Source organism: Schistocerca piceifrons, chromosome 1, assembly GCF_021461385.2.
Source record: "Schistocerca piceifrons isolate TAMUIC-IGC-003096 chromosome 1, iqSchPice1.1, whole genome shotgun sequence".
Taxonomy (NCBI): Eukaryota; Metazoa; Arthropoda; class Insecta; order Orthoptera; family Acrididae; genus Schistocerca; species Schistocerca piceifrons.
Window position 1 is genome coordinate 568837208 of NC_060138.1, and position 16695 is coordinate 568853902.

At 37.5% G+C, this 16695-nt stretch overlaps 1 protein-coding gene across 2 annotated transcripts in view; it reads left to right on the forward strand.

Moving 5' to 3' along the window:
- Positions 1 to 1967, forward strand: part of LOC124801454 (protein-L-isoaspartate O-methyltransferase domain-containing protein 1-like) — a 58695-nt gene extending 56728 nt beyond the window's left edge. For both annotated transcript variants that reach the window (XM_047263075.1, XM_047263076.1), the window contains one exon: positions 288 to 1967. In XM_047263075.1, the coding sequence (XP_047119031.1) occupies positions 288 to 826 (539 nt within the window). In that variant the 3' untranslated portion in view covers positions 827 to 1967. The remainder of the gene's footprint in view (positions 1 to 287) is intronic.
- Positions 1968 to 16695: the final 14728 nt, after the last annotated feature.

Genomic DNA, 16695 nt, shown 5'->3' on the forward strand with positions numbered 1-16695 from the left:
TTTGGTTTTACCTTGCACTAGGACAAAGCCATGTAAATTTGTCTTTTGTAGAGAAGCACATTGTAAGATAGTAAAGCTTATGTGTGCTTCTGATGGAGACTACTGTTGTAGTATTCATAAATATATGAAATATCTCCCCAAAGCTTATATTTCTGTTCAGAATTAGTCAGCTCTCATATGCAGAAATATACTTACGGGTTCTAAAATATTTCTGTTTATCATTAGATATAGCAAGACATTTTAAAATCTAATTAGTGGCATACTTATAGTTGTGTTGTTTTGCACAGCTGATACAGCGCCACCAAGCTTGCAGGAAGCATGCCGAGTAGTATTACGACGGGAGCTACGCCGACTGGTGGAAGCAGAATTACCACCTCCACCACCACCAGCTCCACGCCGTCCTCGATCAAGAGCCTCTGGTTTACGCAGGCATACATTTGGGCAGTTAATGCTTCCATTGCTTGATGGATCAGTAGAGGAACTGCGACCTGTGGCAGGTGTTGTGCGTCTGCCTGCTCCACCATCTGGTTTCAGGAGTGGGGGACGAGGTGGAAAACGCCGCAAATCTGACTCGGGCCTCGGAGATGAGGAGGACGCTGACATTGAAATTTCAGGTGATTCACCTTCAGGGGAAGAAATGGCATCTGGTTCTGACCTGTCTGATGCAGATGGAGATGACTCACCACCGCCCCCACGTCGCCGTACTCCAGCTACAGTACGAACTCCACCTGGTGCAGCTTATGCTGCAGGTATGCGTGCCAAGATCCTTCAGTTGCCACTCCCTCCTACTCTAAAGAGTTTTCTGAACCTGAACAGGGACTTCTAATAGAGTGAAAGTCCTCTTTTACATTGGTGAATTTCTTTTATTATGTGGAGATTGTTGTTTACATGCCCTTCTACACTGAAATAAGATCGATTTATAAATTACTTTGGTTTCCTTTGCTTTTCATTAATTTCTGAGGCTTTCAATTGTTTTGTGTATAAATTAAAGGTATATGCCAAAATAAACATAGTGGCCAATAACATGGTGCCTGAAATTTTACTTTCTGTGAGATTGAAACAAAATACCAGTAAAATTTTCATTATTATGATTACACGAGGAGTATGTCATAGCCTTGATCTCATCGACAGATTTTATATAGTATACCTGGGTAGGAAGCAGTAACTCTCGTTACATATCCTGCCAAGCACTGTATGAATTTGCTCCAACAGATGCTTACAGCTTACTCTAATAACACATGAGTGGAATTCCAGTCCTCTAATCAGATTCTGCCATGGAATTTGACTGTATCATACTAGCTGTTATTTTATAGATGGAAAATTAAGATATTCTAGAGTTCTCAATACTCTGGTGTTTGTTTAATGTGTTTGTCCCCATTTCTTGTGAAGTTACCTTCAGTAGTAGCCATTTCTAAATGAGATAGTACAGTGGTCATTAATATGCAGCTTATTTATAGCTAAGCCTATAGTTATCAATTCATTTGATAAGTTTGTTTCTTCTAGCTTTCAGTTTCATGTGGTCCTATTTACACTTGACTGGCCAGCTAAACTTTCATTTCTATGTGATAAACTTCCCGGAAAAACATAGGGCTGCTGAAAAGTGTCCATATTTATTTTATCTATAGGTTCTTCAGAAATTGTTACTTGTTGTTGTAAATCTCTGTATAGATGTAGGAAAAGAGTTACAGAAAAATATTCTGAGAAAGGGAGGAATAAAAGTGGAATTACATGTGTAACTGACAATACTGGAAATACAAGATACAGATCAGAAGAATTAACTTTAACACACATTCTGAGAGTGACAAGGGGGGCTTTGAAAAGGAACAAGGACAATGTCATGACAGTTATAATAGTAGTAAAATATCTTTTGCGCAGTCATTGTATTACATGTTGTGTGTGTGATTTTAGTACTTGATCACTTTTCTCTGGCTGCCTTCATATTCTGGACATTCTCAATCATTTTGTATCATTTTGTATTATTTTACATGGGAACTGCTGGTTTGTAAATGATGCACATTATTACTTTCAGGCTTACAAGTGTTGTGCAGGATTTACTTGTGGTGTAACTTAAAAATAAATTTGGTGTATTCCTGATTATTACTTGCTTGTTGATGTAAATACTTCATGTTTTGTCCTTTGTGTTGTACTGCTTTCTTATTGGAACAAATCAATTACTTTTTTAGATTGTGATGTAAGCCACTACGAGCTGCATTAATTGAAAACTGTTGGTATTGTGTAAGTCCCATAAATCACTTGATTAAATTTCCCTGTATAAAACCAAAATACTCTGTTGTTCTTGGTAGTTCTGAAATATAGGAGGTACATAATGTGTAATAAAGTATCTTGCAAAAACATTGTGTGTGTTCCAGTGTAACATATTTTCATGAAATAACTATTTTTAGTTCTGTTACAGGCTTGCTCCGATTTTGCCATATATGTACAAACCTATATGCCAGAAAGATATATAAACTTGGTCCAGAGTTACTGATTTCTCACACAGAAAAACCAATTTTGTTATAAAAGATGTTTCTGTACTCCCTATTAATAAAATTTTAATTATGTTGTACTTAATTGCTTATTATGATTCAATGGATTAACCTCCACCCATTGAAGAGTGCTAGGTTTTGAAAGTTCCTAAGTTGTAAAAATTCCTTATATGTATGTCTAACATGTCATCAACCTTGTTAAAAATCTAAATGATAAATTGTGGTCTGTGAAATACGAATTGTGTATTTTAGTGTAAAATATCAGTTTTGTTTGGATATATTTTATATTTTGCTTATGAACTTGTATTTGTAGCAACGTTAATAAATATTTTAGACATCAAATGTGTGTTTCACTGTAATTACATGAAGAATATGGCACACATTTGTCAGAAATGGGTTGCATGACATATGCCAGCATTCCCCCCCCCCCCCCCCCCTCTGCCATAACGTATACATACATAATGGAAAAAAATTGCAACACCAAGAAGCAGTTGTGCAACATAAGCAAAAATTGATTGAGGCATTTCTACATCTGGAAGATAATTTCTATTCAAGTTTTGTGCCAGTCTCATATGAGGTTGCAAATCAGATTTGCTTTAAATACACACTGTAATGTTCATGAGCATTAGTTATCTTCGAGATTGGACGTGGTGGCTTGATGTCAGTCAAGAATGCCTTTAAATGTAACAAAAACCCCATTGTCCACACATTACTGAGTTTGAACGAGGTCATGTAATAGGACTAGCAGAAGCTGTTCCTTCTGTGATATTGCAGAAAGACTCGACTGGAATGTAGCCACTGTACATAACTGCTGGCCATAATGGTCAAGAGAATGTTCGGTCGCAAGAAGACCAGGCTCTGGACAGTCAATGGCACTACTGAGAAGGAAGACCATAGTGTTTGGCATATGGCTCTGGTGTATCATACTGCATCTGTAGCAGAAATCTGAGCAGCAGTTGGTACCACAGTGACACAACAAACTGTAACAAATTAGTTCCTTCAAGGACAGCTCCAAGCCAGATGCACGTAGCACATATTCCCCTGTCCCCAAATTATCACCATTCCGACTTAAATGGTGTGAAGCTGAGGAGGGCAAGGTGGAGATCTGCTATGTTTTCTGATGAAAGCTGGTTGTGCCTCGGTGCCAGTGAAAAAGAGAGAGAGAGAGAGAGAGAGAGAGAGAGAGAGAGAGAGAGAGAGAGAGAGTGTGTGTGTGTGTGTGTGTGTGTGTGTTTTTAGGAGAAGGCCAGTCGAGAGCCTGCAACCAACCTGTCTGCATGCTACACCCGCAGTTATGGTGTAGGGTGCGATTTCGTGTGACAGCAGAAGCACTCTTGTGGTAATCCCATGCACCCTGACTAAATTTTTACGTCAATCATGATTTTACCCGTTGTACTGCCATTCATGAGCAGCAGTCCAGGGTGTGTTTTCCTATAGGATAACAGTCACCCAGATACAGCTGTTGTAACATAACACAATGTGCCAACATGTTGCCTTGGCATCCTTGAGCACCATATCTGTCTCCAATCGAGAACAAGTGGGACATTATCAGATGACAACTCCAGTGTCATTCACAAACAGCCTTCGACATCCCTGTGTTGACCGAACAAGTGCAACTGCCATGGAACTCCATTCCACAGACTGACATCCGGCACATGCACAACACAGTGCATGTATGTTTGTGTTCAACTGGCACTTACACCAGTTATTAATGTACCAGCATTTCACATTTGCAATGGTTCATCTCGTGCTTACATTAACATGTAATCTTGCAGTGTTAATAAAAAATATGTTACCTAGACAAATTTATTACCAAAATTTTTGTTACTCTACATTAATTATGTTTTAGCAGCATGATTTTTTGTGTGTAAGGGTATTTGGGTATTTTCCGTGCCTTTGTGATTTATTATGATAAGACAGGTTACTACCACCTTCTCTCTCCTCCTCCTCCCCCCCCCCCCCCCTCTCTCTCTCTCTCTCTCTCTCTCTCTCTCTCTCTCTCTCTCTCTCTCTCTCTGCTGGATCAAGCAAGAGCACATGCCTCCTCCAAGACATGGCACAGATCTCAGCTTCAAATCCTAATTGGTCACATAGCTTAAATCTGCCAGAAAGTTTCAAATCGGTGCACAGTCCTCAACAGAGTGAAAATTCATTCTGGGGTTCTCTAGTCCTTGGGCAAGACATTTCTGTGCTATATCCTCTCTTCCAGGAGTGCTAGGTATGCAGGACAACTTGTAAGAAACTTCAAAAATAGGAGAAGACGTACTGGTAGAAGCAAAGCTGTGAGGGAGTGTCATGAGTTGTCCTTGTATGGCTCAGTCATTGAGCCCTTGCCGGTGAAAGGCAAAAGTCATTTAGCTAAGTCCCGTCCATCACACAATTTTGATGTGCCAAGCATTGAAAATCAGCACACACTGCTGCAGAGTGAAAATTCATTCTGGAAATTGTATACTTAGCCAATTCCAAATCAATATTATTATCAGCAATAATGTTGTCTGTGCATATAAACATTTTGAAAGTTATTTTCCACTTTGTTTTTAAATGCTTGCTTTCTTCATAAAAGCTTGAAAGGAAAGATATATTGTTCTCCACCTGGAAAGATATATTTAGCTTGCTGGGTTTCTCAGATATATCTCTCGGGTAGTATAATTTGAAGAGCAAACTTGCACTGTAAAATAAATTGACATATTTGTAAGTATTTGAGACGAAAATAGTGATACTTCATTTTTTTTTAATAATGAAAGCTGTTTAAGAGTGTCCCCTTGACAGCCATCACATTTCCGTTTGCAGTTAAAGTGTAGTGAAATTCTATTCCATTTTACCACATAAGTAAGCAAAGAGACAATTACTAATTGCGTGACTTTTAATCATGATAAAATTAGATGCTTTTTGTAATGCAGTGCTAGGGTCTGCAGAAATTTTCTTAGCCACTAAAGCTTCCAGATGAATCCTACAACAATAAAAGTAATTGGATCTTTGCTTGCAGATAAATAAAACACAAAATCCTGCTCTTTTTCGTGTTATCACTGCTGCACTGCTGGGGCATATTCTTATCACATTTATTCCATTCCAAGCCCATTTAATTGCAAAATCATCCATATTTTGAAAAATCTTTTACCCATAATGTGCTCCACAAACAACCAGCAAAATAATCTTTGTGCACACACTCAGCGATATGATTGCTGACTTACGCCAACAGTTGTCAGGTTTTTAGCATCACTTGGTTCATCCACCCGAGCTGCATATTTCAATCTTTTTCAATTCTTGCATTAAGTTGCTGACACTGGTCATACATTCTCATACAGTGATCTTAGCAGAGTACTAAAGCCTTGTTTAGAGTTGTTAGGACCACCCTTGAACTGTGATTGTAACCAGATAACAACTCAGGCATATTGCCTGAGAGACAAAAGCAAGCTGAAATGACACCCATCTATAAACTATGGAAATAAGAAAACCATGTCCAATCACAGACCCAATTCTCTTATTCCATTGTTTTCAGAATTTTTTGAGAAAGTAAGTTTGAGAGCATAACTTGATAACTCTTTCAGTTAGTCTCTCGAATACAGAGAATGAGCTCAACTACCCTGTTGGAGTATTCCATGGCCTTACCAAGATCTCTCCTTTTTATTGGCCATAAAATTCTTCTTATTGAGGTAACATGTTCAGATATTAATGGCATCCACGTATGGAGTTTTACCTTTGTAACAGGTCTTAACTTTGTAATGGAAAAGGAGAGTGTAACATTGACAAACTATGCCAGATGAATAAAATTAAACTCTGAAGAGAAGAACGCCGGCCGGAGTGGCCGAGCGGTTCTAGTAACTACAGTCTGGAACCGCGCGACCACTACGGTTGTAGGTTCGAATCCTGCCTCGAGCATGGATGTGTGTGATGTCCTTAGGTTAGTTAGGTTTGAGTAGTTCTAAGTTCTAGGGGACTGATGACCTCAGAAGTTAAGTCCCATAGTGCTCAGAGCCATTTTTGAAGAGAAGAACATGAAGTCCAGAGTTGTGGAACATTCCATACTTCTTTTCAACTTGGGTAAGCATACTTCCAATGATTTTTAAAGAGAGTTAAAAAAAACTGTAATGTTTGGTAATGATAAAAGCATACTAGTAAGTAGTGCTCACTCAAACATGACTGGCAGAGGCCCTACACCTGATTCCTGACAGTCTCTCTTACTCTCATAGTTTCTTGTATTTTGCTATTTAAAATGAGTAAAAATGGCTTGCAGGTACCAGATAGGGACATTAATGGTCGTACACTAAATGAGACACTGCTTAAAATTGCTTGGAACCCACTTGAGCAACAGGGTAAAATGTAGCTCACACAGAGATAAACTAAAAATTAGATCACTTCGTATGGTTAGCAGTGTGAAGTATTTAACTTGTGTTGCCTTAAATATAGTGTGCCTGAGCATGGTGGCACAGTGTCTATCTCACTGGACTTGCATTTGGGAGGACAGTAGTTCAGATCTCATTCCAGCCATCCAGTTTCAGGTTTTCTGTGGTCTTCGTAAGTCACTTAAAGCAAATTTCAGAATGGTTCCTTTGAAAAAGACATGGCCAGTTCCCTTCCTTCCCTTTCCTGCCTTAATCAGAGGTTGTACTCAATCTCTAATATCCTCATCATAAACAGGATGCTAAACTGTACTCTTCATTTGTCCTTTGAACACAATGTGTTAGCTGATTCTGCTTACTTTCACTCCTTGCTGTTTCTTGAAACCATGTTTTGGGAGTGCCACAAAAATGTTGAAAGCTTTTAGTCAACAAAAGTAGTTAGTAACATTATTGTGTATAGTATGAGGGGCATTCAATAAGTAATGCAACACATTTTTTTCTGAAAGCAGGTTGATTTTATTCAGGATTCCAATACCTCATATTATTCCTAACTCTCTCAGTAACAAAACCCTAGTGTTCAACATAATCTCTGTTCAATGCAAAGTGTTACACCAACTTATTGGGAGGGCCTGTATGCCTGCATGGCACCACCCTGTGGGTCGGCATTGGAGCTGCGACAATAATCTCCCTATCATCCACATACTGAGTGCATCCTTCATTAGGCCAAACAGATGGAAGTTGAAAGGTGTGAGATCCAGGCTGTAGGGTGGATGAGGAAGAACAGTTCAATTAAGTTTTCTGAGCTCCTTTCAGATGTGCAAACTTGTGCGAGGCCTTGCATTATCATGGAGGAGGAGAAGTTGTTTGCATTTTAGTGGTGATGCACATGCCGAAGTCATTTCTTCAATTTTGTGAGGGTAGCACAATACATTTCACAGTTTATTGTTGCATCATGAGGGAGGACATCAAACAGAATAACCACTTCAGTGTCGTAGAAGACCATCACCATGACTTTATCTCCTGAGGGTGTGGCTGTGTTCTGCACAGGTAGTCCTTCGTTGCTCTTTGTGGTCTTCTGATAGGCAGCGAGGAACCTGCTAGGCATGCACATTTGAGTACCCCAACTGATGGTGTTGTGTGTCGGCACTACCAACAGAGACGTCCAGTTGAGCAGCAAGGTGTTTGATTGTGATCCATCAATCACCTCAAATGAGAGTGTTGACACGTTCTAACATTGCAGGAGTTACAGCTGTGTGCACCCAGCCAGCACGCTTGAGATTAGGCAGGTTCGTGTGACTTCATTGCAGTAATGACAGACACCTTACACAATGACTCACCATGCTTTTGCTCACTGCCACGTTTCCATAGATATTCTGCAAGCATTTCTGAAGATCTGTGATGCTCTGGTATTCTGCTAAAAGAAACTTGATGATAACACTCTACTTGAAATGAACCTCCATTACAGACGTCACCTATTGGAACTATATGAAACTATAGGGGCTGAAGCAGAGATATTCCATGGTGTTTCACAACAAATTCTGTATTTTTTTCAGCTGGAATTGGCCAAGAAAAAAATATGTGTTGCTTTACTTATTGAATGACCCTTGTAGAGAATTGCATATCTGGCAGATTCCTCTTCAAATATCTGTAAAATTGTATTTCTTTTTTGGCAATATTGAAAATCCAAGGATAAGAAGAACCCAATACTTCTTCAGCTTTATTAAGATACTATTCCATCATAGATAATGATGTCATCTGCAAAAATACTGAGAGATTACTCTTAATATCATCTATCAGATCATTAATGTGCAAAATGAAAATTAAGGGACCCAACACACTTCGTGGGGGCATACCTGAACTTAATTCCACGTCTACAAATGACACTCCAGCCCAGATAAAGTTCTGGCAGCTCCCTACCAAAAAATCCTCAATGCAGTCATTATATTTCATTTGATACTCCATATAAATGTACATATGTTAACAGGTGTTGGTGTGGTACAAAGTCAATAGCTTTTCAGAATTCAAGAAAAACGGCACCCACCTGTTTGCCTTGATCAGTGACTTTAAGGATGTTAGGTGAACAGAGAGCATGCTGGATTATGTATGCCTAACATTTCTGGAATCTGTACTAGTTGGCAGCAAGGAAATCATTTTGTTTGAGCTCTGAATATGTTCTAAGTCTGTGCAACTTGGGGATTGTAGTAATATTAGCTGGTAGCTGTGTGGGTCATATATGCTATCCCCCTCAAATACGGTTGTGACCTATGCTTTCTTTCAGCCACTGAGCAGTTTTCTGTTATAGGGACTATGATATACAGGTTGGTTGTAAATTGGTGTCCATAAATGAAGGGATATGTTCCTTTCATCAAAAAATTACAAAAAGTCAATATGAACAAGGGTCCAAAAATCCTTTTTTAGAGAGCTACAAAAGGAAATCACATGTAACATTACCAATAAACCCATATAACTCCCAAATGAATGATTTTGGACCCATATTCATATGGACCTTTTCTAATGTTTTGGTGTTGTGAAACATCCCTACATTTATGGACATCAATTTACAAATGCCCTGTGTTATGCTTAAGAGGAGGACTAACTCAGCTGCAAATTCTGTATAGAATCTAACAGAGACCTCCGTCAGGCCCAAAACCTTGTTCAGTTTTAACAATTTCAGCTGTTTCTAGACACCACTGGCACTAATATTTATATTATTTATCTTTGCAGTCTTAAGACTTACCTTAGAAGATAGATTAAGGAAAGGAAACCTACATTTCTAGCAGTTGTAGATTTAAAGACAGCTTTTGAAAATGTTGACTGGAATACTCTCTTTCAAACTCTGAAGCTGGCAGGAGTAAAATACAGGAAGCGAAAGGCTATTTACAGTTTGTACAGAAACCAGATGGCAGTTATAAGAGTTGAGGGGCATGAAAGGGAAGCAGTGATTGAAAATGGAATGAGACAGGGTTGTAGTCTATCCACAATGTTATTCAATCTATATATTGAGCAAGCAGTAAAGGAAACAAAAGAAAAAATCGGAGTAGGAATTGAAATACATGGGGAAGAAATAAAAACTTTGAGGTTTGCTGGTGACATTGTAATACTGTCAGAGACAACATAGGACCTGGAAGAGGAGTTAAACAGAATGGACAGTACCTTGAAAGGAGGATATAAGATGAACATCAACAAAAGCAAAATGAGGTTAATGGAATGTAGATGAAGTAAATCTGGTGATGCTGAGGGAATTATATTAGAAAATGAGACAGAATCTGACTAAAAGAAGAGATCAGTTGATAGGACACATTCTGAGGCATCAAGGAATCACCAATTTAGTATTGGAGGGTAAAAATTGTAGAGGGAGACCAAGAGATGAATGCATTTAGTGGATCCAGAAGAATGTGGGTTGCAGTAGTTACTCAGAGATGAAGAAGCTTGTACAGGACAGAGTTGCATCAAATCAGTTCCTGGACTGAAGACCACAACAACACATCTTTGCAATGGGGCATGAATTAAAGTGGGGCCTTTGTTACCCTCAATTTCAATTCCAGTGTCACCTGTGAGTGACTGCACACTATGTTTTGTGCCACTGACAGCCCTTAAGCATGTCCAGGAACTCCTTGGTTTTTGTGAGAACTGTTTGAGATTCTGATATGGCAGTCATTGAAGTCTTCACATGTGCCTTTTTGATAGTATATGTGTTTCATTTAGCATCTGTCTATGTGCCAAATATTTATAATTTTCTTCATAGAGAAACTGCACCTTGGAGAGACCCTCCCTTTACAAATTTTTTACTAGGTACACATTTACATCCAACCTTCTATAAGGTTCTGTAGAGGAACTTTCACTCTGCAGTGATTGGACCTTCCAGTATCATATTAAGTATTAATGCAGTTTGCAATGGCTCAACCTCTTCATTAATGTGTATCTGGACTTGTTCGATATCCGCGGAGGTTCCCTTTAATGATGGAATGTGTGGAAGATATGCTGAAACTTGCTGTATTGACTTATGCCTATAGTTCAACATGAACCACAAAACACTACTTGTGATTTATTCTTTTCTCATTCCTCACAATATTTTTCCATTCATCCACCTTGTCTTCTATATACTTTAGTGAACATTCTTCTGCTTTTACCTTTTTTCTTTGTTTTGAATGTCATCATCCAGTATACTTATTGAATTACCTATCTTTACTCTTGAAATATTAAAAAAATTATTAATCTTGGTTCCTCTGTCATTTTCATATGTGTAAGAAGCGTAACACAGCTCTTCTAAATCAAATCTGAGTGTCTCAAGACAGTCCTGTAAACTTCTTTCTCACTTTTCATATTTTTTACCACAGATTTTTGGAAGGCCTTTTCTTTATGGGTGTTCATTATGTAAGGAGCTTTATTTGCATTCTAAGGTCTAATTTTTGTATGAATTTACATTGCTGTTTTTTAGTATAGATGTTCTTACAAAGTTAGCATGTCATCTCAAGTTTAAAGATTCTAGCACCATTCATATATTAGTGAATGACAGTATCTGAATTACTCAGCTGAGGTTTACAAATTTTTGGGTTTTATTGGACTTTTTGCAATTTCAATCTTTGGCATTTTGAGTGCATCCTAAATGTTGATCTTGAACTATTCCAAATGTTGAGATTTGAAGGTCTGTTTCCTTTGCAATTTTTTCCAAAAGATGTATCTGAATAATGGCTGAATATGTATTTTGAACAAATACTCACCTGCAAAAGCCAGATGTATAATCCAAAACCTTTGTTTTTGGTTTCCAGTTTGATTTCATTATCTATTTATGTTTCTTATAATACCATTTTCCATTCTCAAAATAATTTTTTCCATGATATAGTTAAAGAGATGCCTGTCTCCTTGGAGCCTTGTTTTATTCCTGGATGCTTGCGATAATTTTCTTACAAATTTCACTTTGGAGTCCATGCATTTGTGAGGGATTGTATGATTCAGTTTGTCAGTCAGTTATCTATTTTGAATTCATGGTGTGTGGACAGAAAAGTTGAACTGTCTACAGAAATGTATATTGCTTGGAAGACAATGGAAGTGATGGAAAACTCATGGTATTGTTTTGTCTGTAAGTAATGTCCGGTTAATGTGAGGTAGTTGAATATTTGTCTCATCTTCCTTGTGGCATCCTCCCTGATGTAGCTGTCTATCAATCTGGCTTTCTAACCAGCTCCATATGGCACTTTATAGGAAATTAGTTTGTTACTGAATGGATCACTCATTCCCAATATTTGATTGCATCCATTTTGTCTTTCCTTTTGTGAAGCTTATGAATTAGTTCATCTTTCCAGTCTTGTGATATTTCTCACACTTCCAAATTAAAAAAAAAAAATTGTAGTACAGGACTCATTTGTTAGCTTTGGACAAGTAAGTGCCCATGTAATTACTTGTATTCCATGTTCTCTTTTAGTTTTAGCTTGTTACCATTTTTCTACGCGTCCTGCCATCCTGATTTAGGTTTTCTGTGATTTCCCTAAATCGCTCCAGGCAAATGCCGGGATGGTTCCTTTGAAAGGGCATGGCCGACTTCCTTCCCCATCCTTCCCTAATCCGATGAGACCGATGACCTCGTTGTCTGGTCTCCTTCCCCAAAACAACCCAATCATTTTTCTTACTGTTATGGTCTAGGTGGTGAAGAGTTCACATTTTGTCTCTCATATGATTTAAACATTAATTCCTCTTTGGTTCCTTCCCAGTTGGTAATTTTTTAAAGTTCTTAGCTAGTAGTGTACAGTTTTGTGTGTTGTTAAGTGTTAAACCGTCCCCTTTTCTTTTCTAAAGCACAGTCTTGGAGGCAGGTGTAGTTCCTTCGTGACTGTTTCAAAAACTTCTTCACTGGGTGCTGTTGTTACTTGTTAAGTGTTTTCTTTGAAGTTATTAGCCTTTTTAGTTGTTGCTTTGCTAATCTTCTGGAAGTGGTGGTAATTTTATTGGGTTTTATTCAATTTCCTTGCTCATATTCTGTTATTCAGGGCTTTGTGACATGTACCATCTGTGCTTCATAGTTCATCTTATAGCAGCAGTTTTGCCAGCTATTAATTTGAAAAATTGTCTGAATGTTATTGTTAATTAATTTTAATTTTTGGCGGAATCATCATGCTGTTGTATACTTTTTTCTTGTATTATCTCATTTGGGAAGCATTTGGATTTTTATTTTAGCCAAAAAGGCTTTGTTCCCATATTAATTTCTATTCTGATTTTTAAATTCACAGTTTCTTTTTTATTTTGAACCTATATTGCCACATATTTAAATTCTGAATACTTTGTGTATGTTCTCTGGGTATCTTGCTTTCTGGGAAGGTATTTGGTAAAAGTAGATGTCAGTTTTAGACTGAAGACTTTTGGTTTGTCCTATGTAGGATACTCTCATACTATCTTCTTATGCATTGAAGTCTCCAAGTAGTTTCTTGACAGTGCCTTTGGGAATTCATTTATTTTGCCTAACAGCCCTTTGAAGAATTTTTGTGATATTCTATCTGAATTTGTTTCTTATTTCTTAGTTATTGGGATGTGAATGAATAGAAGTGTATTTTTGTATACATGTGACAGTGACATGTTTCCCCAGATGTAAACCAGAATTTGTTGATGAAATTCAGAATTTTTTACATTAAATGTTTCTGGTACTACTATATTTTTAAACAGGCCTTCCTAATATGAAGAACCGGCAGTAACGAGACCACTGCTCAATAAATGACTAGATTTAAGTTCATTGTAAAGAATGACTTTTTTGTCCTTTCAGTTGATGCAATTGTTAACCCTACAGATGGGGCCTTAAATGCTGCTTTACTGTGGAGCCAGATGAAGCCTGGTTACTATAACAAGTTGTTGCCCTCCATTACTCAAATAATCTTGAGATGGGCAATGATGCCTCTACAGCATCATCATCACCATCATCCGTCTTTTGACACACACTGCTGGATAAAAGACTCCTGTAGATTTTTTCATGCTTTATGATCTTCATATATTTCCTTACATTTCTCCTGCATTGTTTGTAATGTCATCTGCCCATCTTCCATGAGGTCTTTTTTTCTTTTATTGTCTCTAGGAATCAATCAAAGAACACCAGCAGATCAACTGCCATCTAGATATTCACCTGGCTGCATGTCTAACCACATCTTTCATATTTCATTAGAGTCATGGCTTTCAGTCTAGTCTCTCGTGTGATCCATTTTTTTGTCGTTGACTTCATTTGTCAAAGATTTGGTTTCCTGTCATTCCAACAATTTCTAACATGCACTTCTGAATCACTCTCTGGGTAGTCCTTGTTTTTATTAATAGTTTTTGCATTGAAAATGTATGCCTAAGTGCTTTAAGTCAAAACAGTTAATAGGTGCTGGTTGTAAATTTTGCTTTTCAAATACACTGGGAAAATAGTTTTCAAGCTCCTGTTTCATTACCAAAAGCATTCCAGACCATTGTACTCTGCCTACTTATTAAGTTTCTTCTTACTTTACTTTACAAGTGTCTAGGGCCTTATCAACCATACGCTTGCTCTATAAGCCTCTTCCACTTCTGTCTGTCCAATGCACTGTTTGTCCAGTTGCTGTTGCTGTTCATCCTAGTTGTGTTCTCTCGAATGTTATCCCATCATCTGATTCTGGGTCTTCCTCTTTCTCTTGTTCCATCTAGTGTTCTGCTGAATGCCATTCTACGTAGTCTATTCTCTGTCATTGTTGCTATATGGCCTGCCCAATTCAACCTTCTCCTCTTGAGCACTTCGATGATGTTACGGTATTTGTATGACCCTCTTAATTCTTCATTTTTTTCTTATTCTCTATTCCATGTTATTTTCGTCATATACAGGTCCAAAAATTTTCCTTAGTACTTTTCTTTCGAATATTAACAGTTTTTCTTCATCTTTCTTTCCAAATATTAATGTTTCACATCCATATAACATCACAGGTATAATGGTCGATTGATATAAGTGGATTCTGAAGTTACTGCTAAGTGATCTTTTCCTTAGAATTTTGATGAAACTAAAAAGTGTCTTGTTTGCTGTTGCTAAACAGGCATCTATTTCTTTATCTGTTCTGTTGTTATTACTAAAAAGACTTCCCAGGTACTTGAAGTGGTCAACAGCTTTGAAATTGAATTCATCTACAGTCAAAGGTACATCTTTTCTGGTTTTCTTACTTATGGGCAGGTATTCTGTCTTTTCTTCATTAACATGTAATCCTGTTTTCTCAGCAATTTTGTAGTAATTGTGCATCATTCTGATTAATTCTGTTTTGGAACTACTTATCAGTGCTACATCATCTGCATAGGCAAGTGTTATAATGTTCACATGCTGCAGCTGGATCCCTTGTGGACTGGTTTTAGAAAGTTCTCTATCGATCATCTCTAGTACAAGGTTAGATAAAATAGGTGAAATGGCATCCCCTTGTCTCAGTCCAATGCACACCTTAAAATCTTCAGTTTCTCCTACCAGTGTCTTTATGCGACATAAAGTTTCGTCTATACACATTTTAACTAATCTGATTAATTTTGATGGTATTTTAAGTTCCTTCATTATATGTAGGAGTGTCTGTCAGTGTATGCTATCATAGGCCTTTTTAAAATCTATGAATAATATGTGGACATCTACAATGAATTCCCATGACTTCTCAGTTACTTGTCTTAGGATGAATAAGTGATCTAGTGTGGATCTGTTTCTGTGGAAACCACATTGGTAGTCCCCAATCAGTTCTTCTGTTATTGGTATCAGTCTGTTTAATAGGCAGCTTGATAAGATTTTGTAGGTGACATCCAGTAAGGCAATTCCTCTGTAGTTACCACAAACAAGTGGATCATTCTTCTTAAACATGGGGCACACAATTGCAGTTTTCCAATCTTCAAGAATGGTTTCTTTCTTCCAAATTGTTTCTATTAACGCCTGTATTTCTAATTCCAGTTGTGGGCCTCCATTCTTTAATTACTCAGTGTATATCTGGTCTTCACCACAAGCCTTGTTATTCTTTAATTTCATTATTGCTTGCTGTATTTCATTTACTGATGGGGTAGTAACTGTATCAGCTGTCTCAATTGTACCAGGTTCTTCCAATTTAAAGTAAGAATGTGGGTCATTGCAGTTGAGAAGTTGTGAAAAGTATGTCCACCTTTTTTGTATGTCACTTTTGTTGGCCAATATTTTCCCATACTGATCTTTTGTAAACTGTTCCCTTTTATTGAATTTACCAAATTTTTTTTTTTAACATTTTGATACATCTGCCTTGTCCTGTGATGATGGAAATCATCATCTGCTTCTTGGATCATATTGTTATAGTATTCCCTTTTCTCTTGTCTTAGGGTTCTTTACGTTTCTTAGTGGAGTTTATAGTATCTTTCCTTCAGTGTCATATTGTCCCTTTCTCTATTCCATGCATTCCTTGCATTTCTTCTTTCAAGCACTTTTTCATGACACTTTGTGTTAAACCAAATTTTATTTGGTCATTATCTTTTACCTATGATTTTGAAAGCTGCTTCTTGAATACAGCCCTTCAGGTGTCTCCACCTGCTTTCAGCATCCTGTGGTTCTGTATTGGTCAGTCTCAGTTTTGTTAGATTGCTCTCAATTTCTTTTGTAAAATTTTCTTTTATATTTACTTTCACCAGGTTTCCTATGTTATATCTTGTAATTTCTTCTCTATTTCTATTTACTTTCCTTTTGAGTTTCACTTTCATTTTTGATATGATTAACATGTGGTCTATGTCACAATCCTCTCCCCTAAAGGTTCTGACATCTTTAATTCTGTTTTGGGATCGTTTCTGGGTAGCTACATGATCTATTTGATTGACTACCATTCCATCTGGGGATACCCATGTTACTAAACGAATGGGTTTATGTTGAAATTTTGTGCTGCATTGCAAAGTTTATAAGC